Source organism: Hippocampus comes, unplaced genomic scaffold (assembly GCF_001891065.2).
Source record: "Hippocampus comes isolate QL1 unplaced genomic scaffold, H_comes_QL1_v1.1 scaffold174, whole genome shotgun sequence".
Taxonomy (NCBI): Eukaryota; Metazoa; Chordata; class Actinopteri; order Syngnathiformes; family Syngnathidae; genus Hippocampus; species Hippocampus comes.
This window is the reverse complement of record NW_017805983.1, coordinates 4,000,951-4,023,401: the sequence shown is the minus strand read 5'-3', so window position 1 is coordinate 4,023,401 and position 22,451 is coordinate 4,000,951. Positions and strand designations below refer to the sequence as shown.

The 22,451-nt window shown below is 43.7% G+C and overlaps 3 protein-coding genes across 6 annotated transcripts; 1 reads left to right on the top strand and 2 right to left on the bottom strand.

Moving 5' to 3' along the window:
- The first annotated feature begins 423 nt into the window (after positions 1-423).
- LOC109528638 (hemicentin-1) lies at positions 424-9,239 on the top strand. Of its 4 annotated transcripts, none has more exons than XM_019891495.1 (17): positions 424-609; positions 678-716; positions 2,002-2,067; positions 2,249-2,341; positions 2,955-3,248; positions 3,328-3,600; positions 3,688-3,975; positions 4,709-4,972; positions 6,414-6,704; positions 6,807-7,082; positions 7,170-7,284; positions 7,601-7,758; positions 7,848-7,949; positions 8,218-8,283; positions 8,419-8,478; positions 8,556-8,618; positions 8,693-9,239. In XM_019891495.1, exons 1-17 carry the CDS (start codon positions 579-581, stop codon positions 8,758-8,760), a joined length of 2,547 nt encoding a protein of 848 aa, XP_019747054.1. In that variant the 5' UTR covers positions 424-578; the 3' UTR covers positions 8,761-9,239. The 4 variants fall into 4 exon arrangements, with proteins under 4 accessions (XP_019747054.1, XP_019747053.1, XP_019747056.1 ...); XM_019891494.1 differs by having other exon boundaries at positions 425-609; positions 8,215-8,283; XM_019891497.1 differs by lacking the exon at positions 2,955-3,248 and having other exon boundaries at positions 425-609; positions 2,249-2,334; positions 3,573-3,600; positions 8,215-8,283.
- Positions 9,141-13,836, bottom strand: apobec2b (apolipoprotein B mRNA editing enzyme, catalytic polypeptide-like 2b). The gene is made up of 4 exons (XM_019891499.1): positions 13,515-13,836; positions 12,066-12,246; positions 9,441-9,790; positions 9,141-9,352 (listed from the first exon to the last, which is right to left on the bottom strand). Exons 1-3 carry the CDS (start codon positions 13,784-13,786, stop codon positions 9,443-9,445), a joined length of 801 nt encoding a protein of 266 aa, XP_019747058.1. The 5' UTR covers positions 13,787-13,836; the 3' UTR covers positions 9,141-9,352; positions 9,441-9,442.
- A 1,929-nt stretch (positions 13,837-15,765) lies between these two features.
- On the bottom strand, positions 15,766-22,341 carry LOC109528639 (zinc finger BED domain-containing protein 4). Its single transcript, XM_019891498.1, has 5 exons — positions 21,529-22,341; positions 19,650-19,862; positions 18,254-18,513; positions 17,608-18,163; positions 15,766-16,929 (listed from the first exon to the last, which is right to left on the bottom strand). The coding sequence occupies exons 1-5, from the start codon at positions 21,688-21,690 to the stop codon at positions 16,090-16,092; spliced, it is 2,031 nt and encodes a 676-aa protein (XP_019747057.1). The 5' UTR covers positions 21,691-22,341; the 3' UTR covers positions 15,766-16,089.
- Between the last annotated feature and the right edge of the window lie 110 nt (positions 22,342-22,451).

The following is a 22,451-nucleotide window of genomic DNA, read 5'->3' as shown; positions in this document are numbered from 1 at the left end:
AAAGTGTCCCTCATTATTTTCAGCTACAGTTGATATCGAAGTGATCATTTATCATGTATAACAAAAAGTCTCTGCCATTGAGTTAAAAGTGAAAGGCTCCCTTTCAGAGTGGCAAATTAACAACATAGGGAGATTTATGCATGTTTTTGGAATGTGGGAGGAAACCGGCGTACCCGGAGAAAACCCACGCCGGCCCGGGGAGAACGTGCAAATTCCACACAGTAACTGAACCCACGACCTCTGCACTGTGATGCGGGTGTGCTAACCAGTTGTTCAGCATGCCGATGGAGAAAGCATGTATAGTATTTAGCTCCAATTAAAATGACCATCATACAAAGTAAAGTGGCTCAATCTTTACGCGTGATGTCCTCATAGACTAGCTGGAAGTGGCATTTTTTTGCTGAGAAGACGAGGTCTGAACGTGCTTGACTAACTCATTTCCTGGAGTACAACATGAAAAAGCAGATGTGGCTCATGGAGGAAAGCTGCTGCTCACACGCCCGTTCAGTGGGTTTCCTTTATTGAGCTTCAGCGCACAGCGACTGCATCACTTCACTGCATGTGCCACTCAATGGAAAATGGGTTACATCGAGGTCTTTGGTGTCATGCGTAAGTCTGAGTGTATCCATCCGTTAAGAGACGTGTTAAAGAGTGCTCATCTCCATTTGTTTTAACAGATCTTGCTGCTCTCTGTTCTGCTCTGGCTTATGAGGATGGTGAGAAACTTTACTGTTTGAAATACATGTATGAGACGAAACTGAGCTTGAAGGTGTCCGTATGCATTTCTCTCTTTTTTCGTGCGTCCCAAGTATTCAGCTTTGTATTCTTCGAAATTTATGTTGTCGAATCTGAGGTAAAGCAGAACCAAATGAAAACATGTTGAGGAAGTTACACAGATGAAACATGAAGTACTTTGTTCTCGTGCGAGTGACACTTCCTGAGACAGGCTTTTGTGCTATATTTATTGTCTGGATTTCATATTATTTTACCATATTTCCAAATTGTCCCGCCACCTGTGATCCCCTTTTAATCTGTGATTATTCATTTTCGTGCAGGTTTCAGTAGGACTAAGGCTGAGACTGCAGCTTGTGCTCATATTGACTTTTATTTGATGTTGCTCTTTAGCTGGCTCTGCATACCAGTGTTTATTGTCTGAACTGAAGTTTAAAATGTGAGAGACCCTACACATAATAGAACAAAATCAGCAAGTGTGGTTTGACTGCTCTTTTAGTGTGTGATGTACTCATGACTATTAACGCAGCACACGACATACAATGATATTTCCATTGACAATCTGGAGTGTCTTGCCCCAAGCCAATTGTCTGTTGTAGTTCTAAAATGGACCTGTGAGAGGCAACGTGGTGCCAGAGGACATCCAGACTGATGCAAAATACAAAGCACAAGAAAGAGTTATTGATGAAGAATTAGAAGAACGTAGGCTAACTGTAAGCTCATGTGCTAGCTATAGTGCAGTTGCAAACTGCCATCCTTGTCATTGTCATTGTGGCTATTGACTTGTTAGATGTGATTATCAGAACACGCAACACATGCAGGTGCTTCTATATTTGCGGCAAAAGCGTGAGAATATGCTCACTTCCTTCCTGGTTCGCTCCCATTCCGTTTCGCTTTACTGTCACCGGGTCCCAGCCTCAGTCAAACGGACTCATTGACTCAGGAGGTGATCGGCTTTCCCCACTCACGTGAAGATTTTTTTAAGGTTTATATTGAATTTATGTCATATTTAAGGATGTCAGCCTGACCCATCGTGGACCCCATTATGGGGACAAATCCACTCTTAACACACCTGAATCGAAAGCATATTCTTATAAGGCTTAAGATAGTCTGGCATTTGAAGTCCAAGTCAAAAAGGCACGACTTTTCGAGCACATCATTCTATTGCAATGCAATTTACTCCCTCCAAAATTACAACAACCATCTTTCTCTTGTCGCAATGTGTTTAAACTGAAAAATTAACTGTGCTATCATCTCCCAACTACCCAGTCACTTCCATGTTGATGGACAATGTGCCAACCAGTGCACCGCCAACTGAAAACCAGACGATCTATGGTGAGGAAAGGAGCGACAACAAAAAGGGTTTCCCCTCCAAGGCACACTACTTCACGAAATGATTAAGTGGCCTGATTGTTTCAATTTTGGTTTTCCATTTCGACTCCAAGAAGATATTCACAACGTTTGCAGAAGAATTGCACAGAAATTATTACTGATGTCATCTCTTCCCCTCTGGCAGTCACCTCCATGTCCAGAAACATTTTCCCAACGAGTGAAGCATCAACTGAGACGCCAACGAGTGAAGCATCAACTGAGACGCAGACTGTCTATGGTGAGTACGATCTGAAAACAAGGTTGAAATGAGAATGTGCAGCGGTAAATGAACAAAAGGAACAGAAAGAAAGTCCACCGTCGTATACATTAATCCCCCCTTCTATCATAACCGGGGTCCCGTTTCAGATCGCGACCGCAAAAAATGAAATCCGCATATGAGAAATAATAAATACAGCCACGGCACGCTTCCATAGCATTTTACGACACCCTTTTTTCAAGGTCTTTAAACACACTTCTGAAATGATACAAAAACATTGAAACACGTATAATATATTGAGAAAGTAAGAGCAACAAATAACAGAAAAATATTGTCGAAACAAAGTACCAATCCCGATGTGTTTGCAGTAAACAAATGATCTTACTTCCGAACTAACACACTTATCATCTCGTAATGTACATGCGTAATCATGCGCAAAGATGTACATTACAAAAAGGAACCTACTGCTGTCGCTTGCTGTAGGTGTAAAAAGCAGGATTGAAGAGACTGACATTCAATAATCTTCAACCAAACTAGGGTGAAGTTGAAATACTGTACTTCCTGGTTTCAACTTCTCTTTAGTGAAATTTACCAAGTGTCAAACTAAATTGCATTTATTTCCACATATTTTCAGAGCCTCCAGTCCCATCACTGCAACTGCAGTCCCCCTGGTGGGACGTGTTCCCCTTTGAGAAAGCAGACTTTGGATGTAGTGTCAACAGCAGCTCTGACTGGATCTTCATTTGGTACAGAAATGGCCAGCGCTTGTATGACGTAGACCAAAATGTCTCGTCCAATCTGTCCAACCAAGCGGCACTCACGATCACCGCAGAATCTCAGGCGCAATCTGGAAAGTACTCTTGTAAAGCTCATCACGAGGTGAAGGGCGAGTCCATCCACAGTAACCTAATTGAACTGAAAGTTTATGGTAAGTTTCCTATCTCTCTCGTCCTCTCTTTATTGAAAATGATATGAATGTTAATTTGTGATCCCTTCTTACCGGTTAGCAAACAAGCCCAAACCAATGTTGGTGCTTAACTCGAAGTGGCAGAAAATGTTCCCTGGAGAATCTGTCACCTTCCAGTGCGTAATGAACATTTCCTTTGGATGGCACTATCTGTGGTACCAAAATGACAAGCAAATCCATGGATCTCTTGAAAACAGTTTTAGAATAATTTCTTTAACAGTGTCCGACAGTGGTCGATACTACTGCAAAGCCAAGAGAGGACAAAATCCTTTCTACACAGAGCAGAGTGAAACATCAATGCTGGAGGTCTCTGGTAAGCATGACACACGACTTGATGGCTTGTTGGATACATGCCGTTCTCCTTTCTTCATTGTTCTGACTGCCACTCGTCTAACTTCAGAACCACCCACGCCAACCATGAAGCTGCGGACTTCTTGGTCAGACGTCTTTCAAATGGAAAGCGTGGAGCTCATTTGTGACGTGGGCAGACCTAACTGGACAATCACTTGGCACAGAAACGGAATGGCGCTCCAAGAGGACCCGGCACTGGTTCTGAGCTTCGGGGGATCTCTTCTTAACATCACCTCTGCTTCTCGAGCCCACGGGGGAAGATATGCCTGCAAAGCACACCTCGAGTCCAGGGGAGTCAGCTCTGATTTCAGCAAGACCACAAGTGTTACAGTCTACGGTAAAGGATGTTTTTCGGCTTCTTATTTATATTTTTAAATACAAAGAGTGTTTTCCCTTCTGATTCTGTACAAATCGACAGATTGTAGTTTTTTTAGGGCTTATGCAATATTGGGCAGCCCGGTGAAGACCGAGCGACTTGTTTCTCCTTGTCTTAATGTGAAGCACGCTTGTTGATAAGTACATTCAACTCTCATGAAAAAGGTTTCACAACGATTTCCAGCAAATGTTTTGTGGCCATACGATGTACATTAGAGCTTTGGTTTCTTATTTTTTGTTCATTTCCATGTATAAAACAAAAGAATTAACACACTGAAGTCTTAGCAAACAGTTAAAGGATTGTCTCTTGTAACAAATGACCGTGCTGTTCATTACAAAGGTTTCAAGTCTTCAAAATTGTCCTGACCTTTAATAACTGTTTGCATTTTTTTTGGTGTATCTGGTAAAAATGTTTCGTAGATGTATGTAGTGTAGATCAGTGTTTCCCAACCAAGGTACACGGATGGCAAAGGTGGATACCTAGGTTAAATATACCTCCTGCTATCTTGCGTAAGAGCAATTTTTTTCTGCTTATGATTAAACATCAGTGACATAGATAAATGACCAAAGATACTGTATATTATTTGTACTAAATACAAAACTAATAATTTTCGGACCAATTCAGTGAAACTAGAGCTAGTTGGGAATGCCTACTAATGACTGATATATTGGACCATCTATTGTGTTTGTTTTAGAAAATATCCCGAAACCATCACTCAGCAAGGATCCTGTTTTGACCTCGATGTATGTTGGAGAAAACGTCACATTCACCTGCAAAGTTCATGTGGGGTCTGGTTGGGTTTACCACTGGTTCAAAGACGAAAAGAAGCTTGTGGCTACAGACAAAACCCTTCGAATCAAACTCGGCCCTCATGATGAGGGGATCTATTGGTGCAAGGCCACCAGGGGTCAAAGAACAGCGACGGACATCAGCGAGAGGGTGACTCAAGAGGTTCTCGGTAGGTTCAGTTCAATCATCCATCCTTTATATCCATCCATCCGTTTTCTTAATTTTGTGATAATACTCACTATTAATGTGAATGGTTTTCCATTCCTCAAGATTGCTAAAAATCCAGCAAAACTAGCGGAATTATAGTCAGTTTGCCAGGTCCATACGCGGAGTTGCTGCTGGCTAGCTTGCACCCTGCTCAGTAGCTTGCACGCTTCCTTTCTGCTGTCTCCCGCAGGGTATTTTGAGGCGAACGTAGCATGGCGTGTGTCAAAGTGCCGCTTTACATTCGACCGTTTCATCGATGGTATTTTGTCATTGCAAATTAGACCTGTTCTCTCCACAAAGGTGAATCCTTCGGTCCATTTGTCCTGAAGTGTACCATACTCGTCATCTTTGTTTCTTTTCGCCATCTTATTCATCGAAGGATTAGCTTTGAGCTAATGACCAAGCGGGCTGACTCAAAAGGGGGCATTTACCTGTTTCCCCAGCAATGGCCAACGTCGGCCAGTATCATCCAATTGAAATTGCTCCTGCCGCCAACTGCAGCCCTGAACGGGACATGAGCAGTGAAAAATCGATGGATGGATTTAACAAGTGAGAATATCTTGTTTTATCTGCGAGCCAAATGCAATCATCAAAAGAGCCACACCTGGCTCGTGAGCCATAGGTTCCTGACCCCTGATTTAGCGTGTTCAATCAGCCTGTTTTGGAATGTGGGAGGGGACCGGAGTACCTGGAGAAAACCCGGGCAGGCACGGGGAGAACATGCAAACTCTCCACACAGGAAGGCCGGAATCAAATCCTGCACCTCAGCAGTGTGAGGTGGACTTGCTAACCAGTCGTCCACCATGCTTAGTTTAATCACATGAAAAAAATTTTAATTGAGTCGAAACAATCTACCCATGTTTAAATCAGTTTGTAAGTTGAACAGCATTTAGTGTGCACCTTGCTTCCTTTCCAAGCTGTTTTTATTCTGTTGAAACAGGATGTGGTACTGTGCAGGGAGGGGACGGAAATGAATACATTTCGCGGTGAAAATTAAACTGGGGCGGATGGTGGTGACCTGTTTTGTTTTTCAACTTGGTCATTTTTTCTCTGCATTTTAGATTTTCAATTACCAACAGTCCATGAATATTGGGATTTAATTCATGGGGAGAGAGAGAGAGAGAGAGAGAGAGAGAGAGAGAGAGAGAGAGATGTGTGGATTTGAATCAGTATGCTGATCCCGTTGCTAGATTTGGACATAGACATGCCAACAAGGGTCAAGGTCTGCGCTCAACTGACTGACGCGCTGTTCTTTTTAGAGGAATCAATGCAGTGTTTGAATCAAAATGGCTGACTGGGCTGTGTGTGTGTGTGTGTGTGTGTGTGTGTGTGTGTGTGTGTGTGTGTGTGTGTGTGTGTGTGTGTGTGTGTGTGCGCACGCGCGCGCGCGTGTGTCTTTTCAGAAATTCCTCTGCCATCTTTGATGAGAAGCAGTCAGTGGGCTGATGTGTTCCCCACCGAGAGTGTGACACTGAGCTGCACGATGGTCAACAGTTCTGGCTGGACGTATACGTGGCACCGAGACAATCGGGTGATCCCCAGTGATGACGCGGTGTCTTTTGGGCCGGATGGAGCTACCCTGTCCATCCGCTCTGCCTCGACTTCTCACGAAGGGCAGTACTGCTGCTGGGGGAAGCTCAAAGACAGGGCTGTCAGCAGCAACTGCACATCTGGAATGACCCTCAGGGTTTATGGTGAGTCCTGTTTCTTGAAAAACACATGCAGTTTGTAAGTCCAAGAAGCACTGCATTTGGAAAAATGCAAACGACGGCATGTAATCACCATTTTCTACTTAGACAACAAACCAATCGCCAAACTGGGGCAGGACCCCGAGGACGTGGTTATGCACACCGGAGATTCCGTCTCGTATAGCTGTCACATCAACCAGTCCTCTGGATGGGAGTATGTGTGGTACCAAAATGACATTCGGCTCTCAGTATCTGGAAACAATTACACAATACGTTCTGTGGACAAAACAAACACTGGATCATATAAATGTGAAGCAGTCAGAGGGAGAACTACTAGAATCTTCAAAACGGAACAAAGTCAAGCTTTAAGGCTCCAAGTTGAAGGTGTGTGTCTCCATCTCCCTTGTAATCATCGCCTTCATTATGTGTTTCATCAAGAAACTTTCATATGCGATATTTTTCCCCCTGCAGAACGGCCATCAGCAAATATAATGGTCTTAACCGGATGGTCTGAGGTCTTTTCCACTGACAGTCTTGTGCTTATGTGTGAGGTGAAAGGTAGCGAGGAAATGTGGACCTTCAAATGGTAATAACAGATTAAGCCACTTACATTTGTGCTGTTTACAAAGACAATGCTAATATACACTTACACAATCGCATGACGTCCAAAATTCAACAGCCTGATTAGAGATGATGAGAGAACAATAAGCTTCAAACTCTTTATCCAGCTCGTGCCAGCTGGTGGGTTTCCCACAGCGTTTTGGTTCTGCTCAAGGTTTCCTTAGATGGGACTTTTCCCCTTTCCACCTTTACTCTGTCACGTAGATGCAACACTTGGCGTGGATGTCATTAGGTTATGCAGGCTGACCTAGTGTGTGTGAAATATGCCACGCATCAAACAGGTTCATGGAAGGCCAGTGGATCATGAACTCAACATCTGACAAATACACGGTAACACCCCAGAATGACCCTGTGCAGAGCCAGTACATTTGCCAAGGTATTCAGAGCGGGCGACCTTCTTACTCCCAACGCAGTGATGCTCTCGCAACGAAGAACTTATGTAAGTTTTGAATTCCGTGTGGAAGTCGGATGTTTGATTAGACCAGCAAGTACTTCCTCACGTTTGTTTGTGGCTTTGATTACCTCTAGTGTTAAAGAGGCGGGTGCTTCTTTCCATCTCCGGCTGTATCCTCTTTGGTATCGTTGCTGTTTTCTTCGGCTGCGTTGTTCTCAGAGTCACCAGAAGAAAAGGTGTGGTGGACATTTTAAAGAAGGGATCTCAACCTTTTGGGGTCCAAGGACAACTACGGGAGAGAAATTCTTCCAGGAATTCCCTCATAATCGTTTCACCTAATATACACTTTTTTAAATGATATAATATAATCATGTTTTTGTTGATTATTTTCTGACCCCCAAACCCCCAAGTACCACAGTTTGAGAACCGCTGATTTTGAGGACTATCAAACGTGAGCCTGTGAGGCAGCACGGTGACCAGGTGTCTTTTTTAATTGTGCAGCAGACCACTTTGAAGGGCCAGAGGAGGCCGAGCTCTTCCTCACCATGGCTCAACTCAAAGACCGTGATGGTATGGCGACACGGGCCACTCGCTGTTTCCTCATATTTGATGACTCATTTGGTTGCTATTTTAGAAACCGCAAGCATGGCTTGCCTCAGTCTAGGCGTTGCCACTCGTGTTTAAGTTCCTCTCTCTTGCCCGCAGACGCTCCTTGTCCACTGGTTGATTACATCACGGATGAGAAACTAAACGATCTAGCAAAAGGTACAGGCCAGGTGAATGAATGATTTTGTGTCACTAAGATCATTCCTCACTTATGTTTCTTTAAATTTGTCCTGCAGAAGAAGCGGACATTATTTGTAGTGAAGAAACGCCACTGTCGGTAACCTCTCAGGATGACCAAGGTAAGGTATTTGTGCTGTATCATAATCAATAATGAGACTGTCCAAATACTCTTTTTGTCTCTTGATGTCTGTAGTTGTGACAACGGAGAGCTGTGAAAAACCTCCGGCGCAGGAAGGTGCTCTGGTTTCCTTTCAACACTGATCTGCCGACGATGTCTGTGTTGAAGTATTTGAAAGCTGCGTTCAACAGCCAAAGAAAAGTTGATGAAAATAACAACATACCGTATGAGACTGGCTGGCGGTGCAAATGAAAAGTCAGATCTCCACTGATGCACATTGCACATATTATTGGTTGCTTCAAAGTGTAGGATTCTATTTTTGTTGAGCTCATTTACGTACCGTTAAAATATTTTGGAACATTTACTTTGTCAGCTGCCCGCGTGACCCGTGAGGATAAGCGGAGTCATGGATGGATGGATACTTTGTCAGCTTCCTTACCCTCACTGCATGACAGAAGCCCATCGCTGTTAATTTATGCACGACTCATCCAGCAAACACCAGATTAGACAATTTTGATAAATCTTAAAGACAAGAGCTGTACCTTTAATGTAAATGTGACAGCAAAACTTGTTCTCTGTCTGTTATGGCCTGTTGGATAATATGTGATGAATAGAACGACAATTAAAAAAATACACTTGAAGTAAAACTTTGTGTATTCCAATGAAATCACCCCCCAAAAAGTTGTAAATATTCCACCGGAGAAGAAATCATGTCATGTCATGTCATGTGTGAACCTGCGAAAGGAAAAAAAAAAATTTTTTTTTCTGTTGTTTTATTAGAAATCGAAAGACTTCAAACAATGCACATGATCTGCTGGCTTACATTTACTTGAGGATATCAGCCAGTTTCTCCATATAGTAGTCGTAGTTCTCCTTACAGTCTTCCCAGGGAGTGAAGCTCTGGTCCTCCTTCTCCACGTAAGTCTCCCAAACATGTTCGAAGTCAGAGGGCTTCATCATCCTCAGCTTGCAGCCAGCGTTCGCCAGAGCCTTGAGCCCCTCCACTATCGCTGGCTCCTCGCTCTCAAACAGACGAGAGCAGAAAACACACAGACGGAGCTTCTTGCGTTGCCGCAGGATGTTGGCCACCTTGGCTGCACAGGCCACGCAGGGACTCGATGTCACGTACCATGTGACGTCATATTCCTGGGAGGGGTTACTATCAGGCAGTACCTTGAAAGGTAAGAGGGGAGAAAAGAGTTTTCACTTCGTGTACCTTTTTTTACATTCAAACCAGTATGGTTCTGGTTCAATTAGAAATGCACCGTCTCAATCAGGGGTGACCAACGTGGTGCCCGTGGGCACCAGGGAGCCCTCAAGGACGACATGAGTAGCCCGCGGGCCTATTCCAAAAATAGCTCACAAGTGATGAGACTCCAGCAATATTGTAGAAGTGATCATTTGAAAATGTGAACACTGGCAGATATTTATAATAACCTTTTTGTCTATTTCATAATTATTGTGAGAAATCGCTAATGTGATCAGTGTCTTCTCCTAAATGAACATCATTAATCATAACCGATGAAGGTAGTTTGAGGAAATTTATTTCAAAAGTGAATACTATCAAACTGGTAGCCCTCTGCATTAACAGTAGCCAAGAAGGAGCTGAGTTTCAAAAAGGTTGGTGACCCCTGGTCTGAACCAATTTAGCTTTCCGAGATTCCTTTAACGGAACTCTGCTTTTTACACGTATTCACTGTCACAGATGAAGAATTTCTTTTATTTATTTATGATTCAGTGAAATGGGTTGATTACAGTAAATGAACTGAATAATATACACATACCTCCTTTCATAAGCGTACAAATAATAAAAAATAATACCGGTAATAATAATAAAACATGCATCATCAAACAATTGCTAACGTGTTGATTGTAGCAACTAATGCGACCTGTACTTTCACAAATGGGTTCAAATTTCTGGTCCAGGAAGCTTTGAGGGCAACTCAGGCACCAGTTTATTATACCAGTGTGGGTGACCTTCGAAACACAAAGCACTGGTGTAACTTTGGAGACCGGCGCAGAATCACCACTGATGCTGCCATTACGGAAAAGGGATAAAGGCAGTGTGAACAGCTGAGGGGGGGAAGCACATTACTTGCTGAAAGAAAGCCTCTTCAGCATGAGCTGTGGCATGTTCATCCTCCAGATAACCTTTCAAAGGCTCAGTGCTGCCTCCTGGCGTGTCCACTCTGTAGCACAGCAGGGTCTTGTTCCTGCCGGACGAGTACTCCACATTTCTGAACTGAAACTTGAAGTAGAATGGGCTCATCTGCTCTCTGGTAGGAAGTTAAAAAATATATATGTCAATTTCTGATCACATTGCAAGATTTTGGAACAAATCCCAAAGAGGGTGAGATGATAAAAATGGCGTTTTGGTCAATAACGTTTAATAAAAAAGGAGGTGGCAAGAGTAGGCACACACCCTACTCTTAAGAACTCCAAATAGAGATACTCTACTTGTGTGAGTGTGCGTGTTTGTATTGAATGTACACCACTTTATATTCAATAGCCATTTTGCTAACATGGTAAAAATAAACTTTTCTGGACAAAAACATAATTCCCCTGTTTTCTTAATTTCCACAGTGCTTATACTGAGGGTTCTAGCCAGCTCATGTTGGCTCTGGGTTTATGCTGTCAAAACAATTGTTGCCAAATTCTCTGCTAACGTGGTAAACAGAGAAAGAGAAAAAGAGTAAATTAGCTAATGATAACTGAGTAAAGATGATGCAGAGAGAGTTTTTAAATGCATGAAGCTTGTGATTTTTTTCGGATGGTACTTACAAGACAACATATTCACTAGTTGGCATTGGCTCAACTTTTATGTGATCAACTTCCTTCCAAATTCCGACAACTTTGCTCATAGTTTGAACCGAGTAACACAAAATATTAAATTAGCGATGAACAAGTGAAAAATAAATAAATAAATACAACTACTTTCATGTGTTTCCTGGGATTATCTTGAGAATTTTTGAATGCCAGAAGATGGTGTAGGATGTCACAAAATGCAACGCTTGTGACAACATCAAACAGTTCTCTTGATTAAGGACATGGATGGAGAATATGAATGGTTCACATTCATCCATATCGCTGCTGTACCTGTTTGATTACAGTAAATGAACTGAATAATATACACATACCTCCTTTGATAAGCGTACAAATAATAAAAAATAATACCGGTAATAATAATAAAACATGCATCATCAAACAATTGCTAACGTGTTGATTGTAGCAACTAATGCGACCTGTACTTTCACAAATGGGTTCAAATTTCTGGTCCAGGAAGCTTTGAGGGCAACTCAGGCACCAGTTTATTATACCAGTGTGGGTGACCTTCGAAACACAAAGCACTGGTGTAACTTTGGAGACCGGCGCAGAATCACCACTGATGCTGCCATTACGGAAAAGGGATAAAGGCAGTGTGAACAGCTGAGGGGGGGAAGCACATTACTTGCTGAAAGAAAGCCTCTTCAGCATGAGCTGTGGCATGTTCATCCTCCAGATAACCTTTCAAAGGCTCAGTGCTGCCTCCTGGCGTGTCCACTCTGTAGCACAGCAGGGTCTTGTTCCTGCCGGACGAGTACTCCACATTTCTGAACTGAAACTTGAAGTAGAATGGGCTCATCTGCTCTCTGGTAGGAAGTTAAAAAATATATATGTCAATTTCTGATCACATTGCAAGATTTTGGAACAAATCCCAAAGAGGGTGAGATGATAAAAATGGCGTTTTGGTCAATAACGTTTAATAAAAAAGGAGGTGGCAAGAGTAGGCACACACCCTACTCTTAAGAACTCCAAATAGAGATACTCTACTTGTGTGAGTGTGCGTGTTTGTATTGAATGTACACCACTTTATATTCAATAGCCATTTTGCTAACATGGTAAAAATAAACTTTTCTGGACAAAAACATAATTCCCCTGTTTTCTTAATTTCCACAGTGCTTATACTGAGGGTTCTAGCCAGCTCATGTTGGCTCTGGGTTTATGCTGTCAAAACAATTGTTGCCAAATTCTCTGCTAACGTGGTAAACAGAGAAAGAGAAAAAGAGTAAATTAGCTAATGATAACTGAGTAAAGATGATGCAGAGAGAGTTTTTAAATGCATGAAGCTTGTGATTTTTTTCGGATGGTACTTACAAGACAACATATTCACTAGTTGGCATTGGCTCAACTTTTATGTGATCAACTTCCTTCCAAATTCCGACAACTTTGCTCATAGTTTGAACCGAGTAACACAAAATATTAAATTAGCGATGAACAAGTGAAAAATAAATAAATAAATACAACTACTTTCATGTGTTTCCTGGGATTATCTTGAGAATTTTTGAATGCCAGAAGATGGTGTAGGATGTCACAAAATGCAACGCTTGTGACAACATCAAACAGTTCTCTTGATTAAGGACATGGATGGAGAATATGAATGGTTCACATTCATCCATATCGCTGCTGTACCTGTTTTTTTTTTTTCAATCTTACAAGATATCAAGATCTCTGTCAAACAAGAGCTAAATTGCAGTTAACTTTACCTCTCTGGTTAGTCTTTTTTAAATTGTGTCATCATCAGTGAAGGTTGAAAGAATATACAAGCCTATTGTTGACAAAATAAGGAGTACAAAGTGCAGATTTCTCTTTTCAAATGTAGTGAGTAAAAGCAAAAAGGGAAGTGAAAAAAATACACTCAAGAATAGTTCAGAAATCACAATAATCTACCAAAGAATTGTTCTTCGGTACTTCTCACCACCACTTTCCATCTTTCAGGAATCCAGTGAATATGTCAACAAGATCATTTTCCACAAGCTCATCTCTGCTAAAGTATATCATGAGGCAAATGAAGCACTGTACACAAATACTGCAGACAGAAAAAGAACAAATGCAACAGATAAGCGAGCATCTTACCCACCCTGTAACGATCTCAAATGGTGGCAGTTCAATGGGCTCAAACTCGCCGTTACCATCATTTTTCTTCACTTGCGCGGCTGCTGCCCCGGTAGCCTCCCCATTCCTCTTGTCCTCATCCATTGCACACGGCTCAGAGGTCATCTCTGGCTTTTTGGCAACTTTTTCCTGCTTTTTGCCGCATTTGGTCTTTTCTTTCTCCTTCTCGTCATTGGTTTTGTTTTCTGCCTTCTTCTCCTTTCGCTTGACACTGACCCGGCTGGTTCTGTCGGCCATGATTTTGTAGGAAGGGGCGAGTGAGAGTGTTGGATAAAGAGGGGGCGAAAAGCGGGTGCAAGTGGAGTGATAACCCGAGTGGATCAACAAAAATAGAAGCTATTGTGAACCAAGTCATATCATGTGAATGTCTGGCTTGGGCAGGCTTTGTGAACCCACTCCCCCCTCTGGGTCCCCATCCAGGCCCTGGCTGCTAAAACGGCAAGAGATAACAAGACAGCATATTGAATGACAAAGCTAGGACTGGCCTTTAGACACACTTGCTGATTCTTTCGACATTTTGGACAACTGTATGCTTCCAACTTTGTGTTTCAGGGAGGCAATTTAATGTGTCCCAGTTTGGTTGCTATCCTGTCCACTAGGTGCTTAAAGCTTAAAGCCAAAGTTGGATGAGTATAAAAACCGACAGTCCTGACGAACTGCACCAAACACCGTTGGGAAGAACTAGAACAGATACTCTGAGCTAGGCCCTCTCTTCTGGATGAATGGACAAATATTACAGCAGGCACCCTGTAGAAAGTCTTTTATCATTGCTCGCCTCCATATGTCCTCCCCTTTTAAGCTCCTGCAAATGTTGAGTACCAGGTGTCCCAACGCTTTTAGCTGACATGGCGTACTTGGGTTCATCGCCGTTCAATACAGCGACGAAGTGTGACATCCCTGAAACAAAAGATGCCCCTACCTCTTGTAACTGTCAGCGGTCAGCAACAGGCAGTTTATTAATAACATTAACTGGTCTGTTTATCCATGAGTGTATACAGGGTTACCAAGGCTCTCTCGGTACAGAACCATAACTTTTCTTTTTGGCAAGTCCGCTGTCCTGCAGTACTAAGCAAAAGCAATAAGCTGCTTAAGCCCCCAGCCACCTCGATACAGGAGTGCAGACAAACATGATGCCTCTCTGTCTTATAAATAGCAAAGGGAGCATTCAGGGTGGCCCAGCCTGCATGTGCCTGTGTCGTGTCCATTCAATCCATGAAATCACGCTCCATCAATATGGTCCGTCAAGTGGGGGAGGGGAAGAATTGGTTTTGTAACTGCCCCTGTACGTGTCTCTCTGCACTGCAGATGTAATCACTTGGCATGAGGCCGAGTGAGCAGGAGCGTTCAATTACAATTTCCTCCCGTCCTGCAGCCTCTCTCTCAGCCAAGTAATTCATTTGAGAGGCAATTACCAATAGGAGCCGGCTGGTCTAACGCAAATGGATGAGCCCTCACAGTGGTGTGTGGAAAAAGGGAAAGGGGGGTTGGGGGGGGGGGAGCGAGCAAGAGAGAGTTGTCAAGCTGCATAAACAATCCACAACACACCAATAGGATGGGCTAAAGACTAATAATCGCCGATATTAGGAACTACATTTGGAACTAGAGTGACGTCATACGGGAGGGAAAGGATTTGAATAAAATATAAATATGTTCTGCATAGAACCCCAAATAGCCATCTGTACCTTCCACCCGAGGCTCAACAAAACAATACACTTTTGACCCAACTGCACCTTACACCACTGGACCAATGGCATCTTACACCCGAGAATCTGACGCCTCATGTACAAGAACTTATGCCGAAGCGAGCGCCAGTGCCACTTTAAAACCCTTCAAGCAATGACACCTCTTAGACATTCAAACACAGGCGTCAAACTCCGGTCCTCGAGGGCCGTTATCCTGCATGTTTTCCTCGATGATCGGGATCATTATCAGGCTCCCAAAGAGCTTGCTGATGCGTTGATCATTTGAATCAGGTGTTTTGCAGCAGGGAGAGATGGAAAACATGCAGAAAGCGGCCCTCGAGGACTGGAGTTTAACACCTGTGCCATAGTACCTAAGACACTTCAAACCCAAGACCCCAAAACACTGCACACCCTTCAAAGATACACAATGCCTGCATTTGCCTGCATTTTGTCCAAATTTAGTCAGAACTGGAAATCAGTCAGAAGCTTTGTGTCTAATAATATGATGCCTACACATTGTTCATTAATTTACAATAACAAGTCAAGGTCATTTATTAAGTTCTAGTGATGAGGCATACACAGAGATGAAAAATATTGGTGTTAGTGGTTGATGCATCGTCATATAGGCATTAAAAAAAATCGAATACATGAACTTTTTGTGTTAATGTATGTCAGCAACTAGAAGTCTTCTACAAAATAGTTTTAATGTAACCAGTGGGTTAAATGTCTCGGGGGAACGGTTGGATAAAGATAGTGTGGATATGTGGAGACAAGGTCAGGCAAAGTCAAATAACAAGTAGTTCCCTTTATTCCTTAGCATGTGGTGTGATATTTTGTATAAGGCTGCAAACAATGAGACTAAGTCCACAATAATCTGTAATTGGCTTTGAGGTAGATAAGTGTCTCCAGGTTCTTTGGTAAGAGTCGTCCTCTCTCGGGCCGCAGACAGCGTCGGGCCTTGCTGAAGATGCTTTCTACCACGGTGCTGCAAGCAGGTATGGTCAACGCCCTCTTGGCCACCTGGGCAAGAAGAGGGAAGTCAATAGCTTTACGTCGCCAGTAATGCCAAGCCTCTTCATCCGTGGGTTCTTCTCTCAAGTAGATGGCTAGCTCCTGCTCCAGGCTCTTGGCCTGTGTCATGGGTCTCTGTTTGATGAAAGAGAACAGTTTGCAGGGCCGAGCCAGCGGCGACACGGGCGACGGCGCCGGGGCTGGAGACGTGTAGGAATGAGGAAGTTGTTCTGTGTTGGAGTCTGCCGAGTATTTGGATAATTCTTTGAGGAGAACTTGTCTGTGCCATTCAGGGTCACTGCTCCATGTGAGTTTGAATTGGGGGTCTAGGGTGGTGGCGGTGATGTAGAGGGGGTCTTCCAGGATCGGGGCGAGACGACGCTCTGCGGCCTGGCTGAGGCTGGCCATGAGAGAAGGACAATTGGGGGTTGATGTCTCAGAAAGATGCTTGCGTAAGCCCAGCACGCAGGGGAGTGCCAGACTAATGGACACATGTCTGTCTGTCTGTGTGTCAGTCTGGGTTTCTGCCTGTCGTTCCCCACACACCATGTCCCAGGCTTCCATGAAGGGCTCCAAAGTGTCAGTGAGCTCCCTCAGCAGCGCCGTCTCTGTAACACCGAGCACCATTTCCCCAGGACCACCCATCTCCTCCAAGACCTCCACAGACTCCAACAGTCGACGAAGCACCTGCATCCCAACACAGACACGCCATAAGACGACAACTTCCCGATACGGCATTTGAGTCCATCTACCGCAAGATCCCCTGTACGATTTAACTGCTTATGAATAATAGAACAAAACATTCTAAGAGCACAACGTGTTCATTTGATCTTTTGTCTTTCTCGGCTAGCTTGCGTTAATATAATTCAACATCAGTAGAATTAATCCCTCAATTGTGCTGCTTTGGGGACATTGAGGACATTGGATTTAGACTAAACCAGGTGTCTGGTATCGAAGGCATGAGTTCTAGAAATCCAGGAACAATTTGGGTTGGCGTCTGAAAGTGTTTAGGAAGTGAACTCCACTCCCTCGAGCAGGGGTCACCAACATGGTGCCAACGACTGCACGAGTGGCCTGCGTGTCTGTTCTAAAAATAGCTCATCTGTGACTGGACATTGTGATTTCCTTGGAATGTTGTAGAAGTGATCATCTGACAATGTAAATGTGGCATGTGATATTGGCAAGTCTGCTTTTGAGTCTGGGTGAGTGTGTTAGCGCATCAGCGTCTGTGGCGCTCCGTTGTCTTCTCTCGGGTCGCATTTAAAATGAATGCATGAGTTCCAGATAGGAAATTGAACAATTACCATTAAGAGTTAAAAAGTTAAGATGGGTTACTCCAACAGCAATTTGTGAGCTCAGATATACCTTAAGCTGGGTAGCCCAGTCTCGAATCAGTAGCGAAGCATTTCCCAGGGCCCCGATCTCCATGCCAGGTCCATCAAACACCTGACTCAATTTCTCTGGTGGAACCACTGTTGTAATGTAGCTGTAGAAGCGACCAGCTTTGGCCAGCACAGAAGAGAGCTGCGTACAAGAACGTAACGCCTCTCTGACACAATGGCTAAGAGAGTGAGAGAAGCAGTCCACACGACAAACGCCAAGATCCCGCTCCCACGAGTCCTCCCATGCTTCCTCTCCCGCGTGTCCATTCCGAATGCCTCCCGCGGCAACGTTCCACCTTTCTGCATCGTCTTCCTCATCCTCCTCTTGGCAGAAACCGGGTAGACAGCATGGCTTCACAGTAGTCGTGGCCAGAAGCGGGTCAGAAACAACACGGAAGGCTCTTCCGGACACACCGTGAGAGTGACACACTTCTTCAAAATCTGAAAGAATCCGATTCCCACTGAGGGGCAGGCACGCCAAGAGAGCTGAGCTCATCTGCCACTCCAATGACAGAAAGTGGCAGGTGACACCAAGGTAACTAAAGAATGAGAGGTCAGCCCGTAAGCCTAGAAAACCAATGATCACTGTGCTAGTATGCCACTAGTGTTTGTTTGTTCGCAAACCTTACCCTAACGTGGCTGCGGATGAGGCCCTCCAGACATCCAGGCTGAGGCTGAGGGCATGTGCTGAAGCCAGGGCCTGACGGATAGTCACCTGGGCCTGGTAAGTGTACGCTGGGAGGAGCTGGTTCTGGATGTAGTACTGGGGATCAGGTGTGTAGCGTGGCTCCAGGAGCTGAAGCAGCACTCTGAAGCCACAGTTTTCCACCATGGAGACTGGCTGCAGATCGCGTACAATCATCTTTGCGATCGCCTCGCTTATCAAGACCTGTGGTTATAATCATGATCAAAAGGGCAGTTATTTGCGAGTCTTCCGTTTGGCCCTGGGCTCTGCTATCTCAGGTTCCGACATTAATCCTATTTGGGCGGTGGCCCAACAAGCCAAATTGTGGTGGCCCTGACAGAACCGACACTGGCCCCGATTTGAAACAACGCTTGACGAAATGTAGATTTCGTGGCAACATCGCACGACAGTAGCGTCAGTGGGCGATGCATAAGCTTTAAAAAAAAAAAAATTACACACTCTCCACTCCCCAGGGTATAGATGTCACAACCCCCCCCCAAAAAACAAAATCAACATTCTATATAAAGCCAATAGGCCTACGATTGGATAATGCACGCCAGTATGTAGCGCACAATGTACACTGAATTTGGACAATGGAATGTGCGATCAATTTATGTGGATAAAACTGCAAATATTAGATATTACAAAAAGCAAGAATGTGCTAATTTCAGCACATTTATTTATTACATTTGGAATGGCCCAGTCCTGCCAGTATCAGTGAACTTCGGGTCGCCCGACACACCCACGTGATGGTCACCCGGCCACCGTTAATATTGGACCCCGCATCTGCAGTCCACCGCTTAGTATTCAACCATCACCATCTTTGTAATCATATTTTCCTCTCTTCTTGATTAAATGTGGTTGTTAGACATCTTTCATGAGTTAATTCAATGAGAGTTAGACTGTACTTTTTACACTCCAGACTTTCTCGGTCTTTATCAGTCCATTTTCTTCGGCAATTCTCTTGCTCTCAAATACCACCGCTCCTACCACCTGGGAAAAAGAATGCTACTTCATCTAGCACAGGGGTGTCCAAACTCGATCCTCAAGGGCCGCTGTCCTGCCTGTTTTCCAGCTCTCCCAGGAGCAACACACCTGATTTTTGAATAATCGGGATCGTTCTAACGCTGCTTCAGAGCTGGCTGATGAGCTGATCATCTGAATCAGGTGTGTTGCAGCCGGGAGAGATGGAAAACAGGCAGGACAGCAGCCCTCCAGGCCCGCAGCTGGACATGCCTGATCTCGCATCTTGTGCAGACACATAACTACATGTTTGAGCTACAAAAATATTCAGGCTGCTGGCTCCATATGTGATGACATGCAAAGACCGGCTCTCTCACCTGACGTGGATCGTGCTTGTCAAACTTGCTCACTCCTCCTCCCTCGCGGGCTCCAATCCCTCCAGCACCTGCTCCTACTCCCACGCCCACAGGGAGAGTGAAGCGGGCATTCCCTCCATTGGTCGTCAAAGTGTGCATGGGTGCAGAGGGGTACCCTTCTCTCTTCATGTCCTTTCTTTTGACAAAGTCATCATACATGGCCTGGTGCTTGCGCTGAATGGGAGCCACAACAGTTTTACTGTATTAACGCCACTACCACACACGCGCCATTCCAGAATCGGAGGACAATTTTTAAGTGCCAACATTTTTGTTTCACAAGTTGTTGTTGTTTTTTATAAAATCAAGAAATACAGGTAATAAGCCACCATGCAATCGGATTCCTCAAGGGCAGGGGTATCAAACTCATTTTTGTCGCGGGCCACTTTGGAATTCCTTTTTCCCTCGGAGGGCCGTTACGACAGTGGAACCGAATAAATGTTTAATCCTCACATCGTATTATTACTTGTACACAAAAAAAAAACATGTCACAGTTATTTGTTACATATGACAATGTAAGATTATGGTACAGATTTAAGCAAGGGTTAAGGAAGTTGATACATGATTTGCTTTCGCGGGCCACATAAAATGATGTGGCGGGCCGGATCTGGCCCCCGGGCCTTGACTTTGACACCTGTGCTCTTGGGTAACCGATAATATTTTATGAAACATTTTAATTTGTCTTATAATTTATTTTGATGTGTTTGACACGAACCTGTTGTAGATATGAGTGAGCGAGTTTTTAGAGATACGAGTTGTCAATGGGCAAATTTTTTTGTTTGTTTGTTTTGCTTTGATATGCGAGCACAAATTAGAGATGTGTTGTATGGTGGCAGATGACTGAACTCACTTCACAACAATCAGTAGTTTGGCAGGTAGAATTAATAAATATTCTTGAGAAGAGAGGCTTCAAGCTGTTTGTCACCACTCACAGCCAAAGTTTACTGTCAAACTCAGCGTAAAACAAAGAGAATTACATGTTGTGCATCTTCTAAAACAACTACATACAAGCCTCCACAAGCTTAATGCTACCACACAATGGGATGCTCCGTTGAAACATGGGCTAACAATTAGCATCTATGTAGCAGTGTTGTTACCTTTAAGAGCAAAACATACTAGAACACAAACGGTGCTGAAAAAGGTGAAGAGAGAGGGTTAGGTTCTGCAACAGATGGAATTATTTTGCAAATGGCATAGCTATAAACTACAGCACGTGGTAAAATTGGAATTGCGCAAGCTTTTATCGGTCAAACTGAAAAACAAAAAGTGAATATGTACCAAAAACCTGATGAGCTAGGAGAAAAAAACAGTAAAGACGTTTTTTTTTTTAATTAGCATCAAAAATACTTTTAGGGACACATAAACCCAAGTCTGATTAAAATTTACTGTTGACCAGTGTTATTAATTAGCATGTTTATAAGTTCACAAACACTGATTCTGTTTATGAAAAAGATTGATTTATTGACCTTTGTCTAACATGTTGAGATTTTGGAGGGTTTCAGGGGATTCTCAGATTTCAAACTGAGACCTGACACTCTTAAAATCTTGAGAAATAGTGTGGCAAAAATGTTGATCATTTTCATCTATGTTTTCCAAAATCCAAGTTGATATCTGCAAATGCCTAGTTTTTGCTTAAAATGCAATTTATTTATTCCGCCTCTATGGACAGGAGCAGTTGAATGCGAGAGGATTTTAAAAGTTGGCTGAAAACAATTCGCCATCCCCACTTGCAAAATGACAGCTACGCCCCTGGGGAAGTGGGGAGAAAATGCCCTCCAATTCTGGAATGACCCACATACAACATGGCTATTATTCATTCTCATAGCGTTTGGGGGGGAATTACCTTAAGATGCGTGACGAAGTTGGACGTGACGCTGCGCTTCGCTTGGATTCTCGTGCCACACGCCTTGCAGTTGGATTCGATTTTGCCATTCTCGCCCTCGAACACAATATTAAAGTAATCCAAAATAGACACCTTCGAAATGGACGCCATGGGCGCAAACATTAGCTCTCGTCTGCACCCGATCAGAAATCACGAGCAAGGACGATGATGATGATGATGATGTTGATGATGGTGATGGTGGTGATGGTGATGATGATGACGGCGACGTAGCGGTCCTTCCTCGCTGACTTTCATGGGCACTGGTCTTCGTGTTTACTTCCCCGACCCCCGGTCACGCAAATTTTTACAAAAATTATAAGGAAGACGAAGAAGAAAAGAAGAGGAAGGTGCACAAAATAAAAGGGCACAAATTGCGGTGATGGGTGGGTGGCTTACACGAGCGGAAAGCAAACACAGGCGACTGCAGATGTCAGCAGGAAAACAACAGTTGAGGATACATCCGCCGTTCGGACGCAGGAGTCCAGACGACACTACAGTGATTTTGCGCGTGTGCGCGTGAGCCCGGACCAGGAAGTGCACGCAAGAGCCAGAGTTTCATTTCCGGATGCTGCTTGGATGGCACGGACCAATATAACAATTATTATATGCGTCCGTGTTGAATGTGCGCTCCGTTGTGCTCATTCTGAAAGTCACCTATCATTCGTATTATATAAAACCATAACATGTTATAGCCATTCTATCATTTTTATACCAATTATTAACAGTTCAAAAAAATACAGGGCGATCGAAGTACACTCCCAAAGTATATTACTGGAGGCCGTAAAATTTACGCTCTGAACACAGCGCGAAAATCTAGTAAAGCAAATAAAACTATACTTCAATAATGAAAATGTTAAAATGTATCGCACATAACATTAAATAAA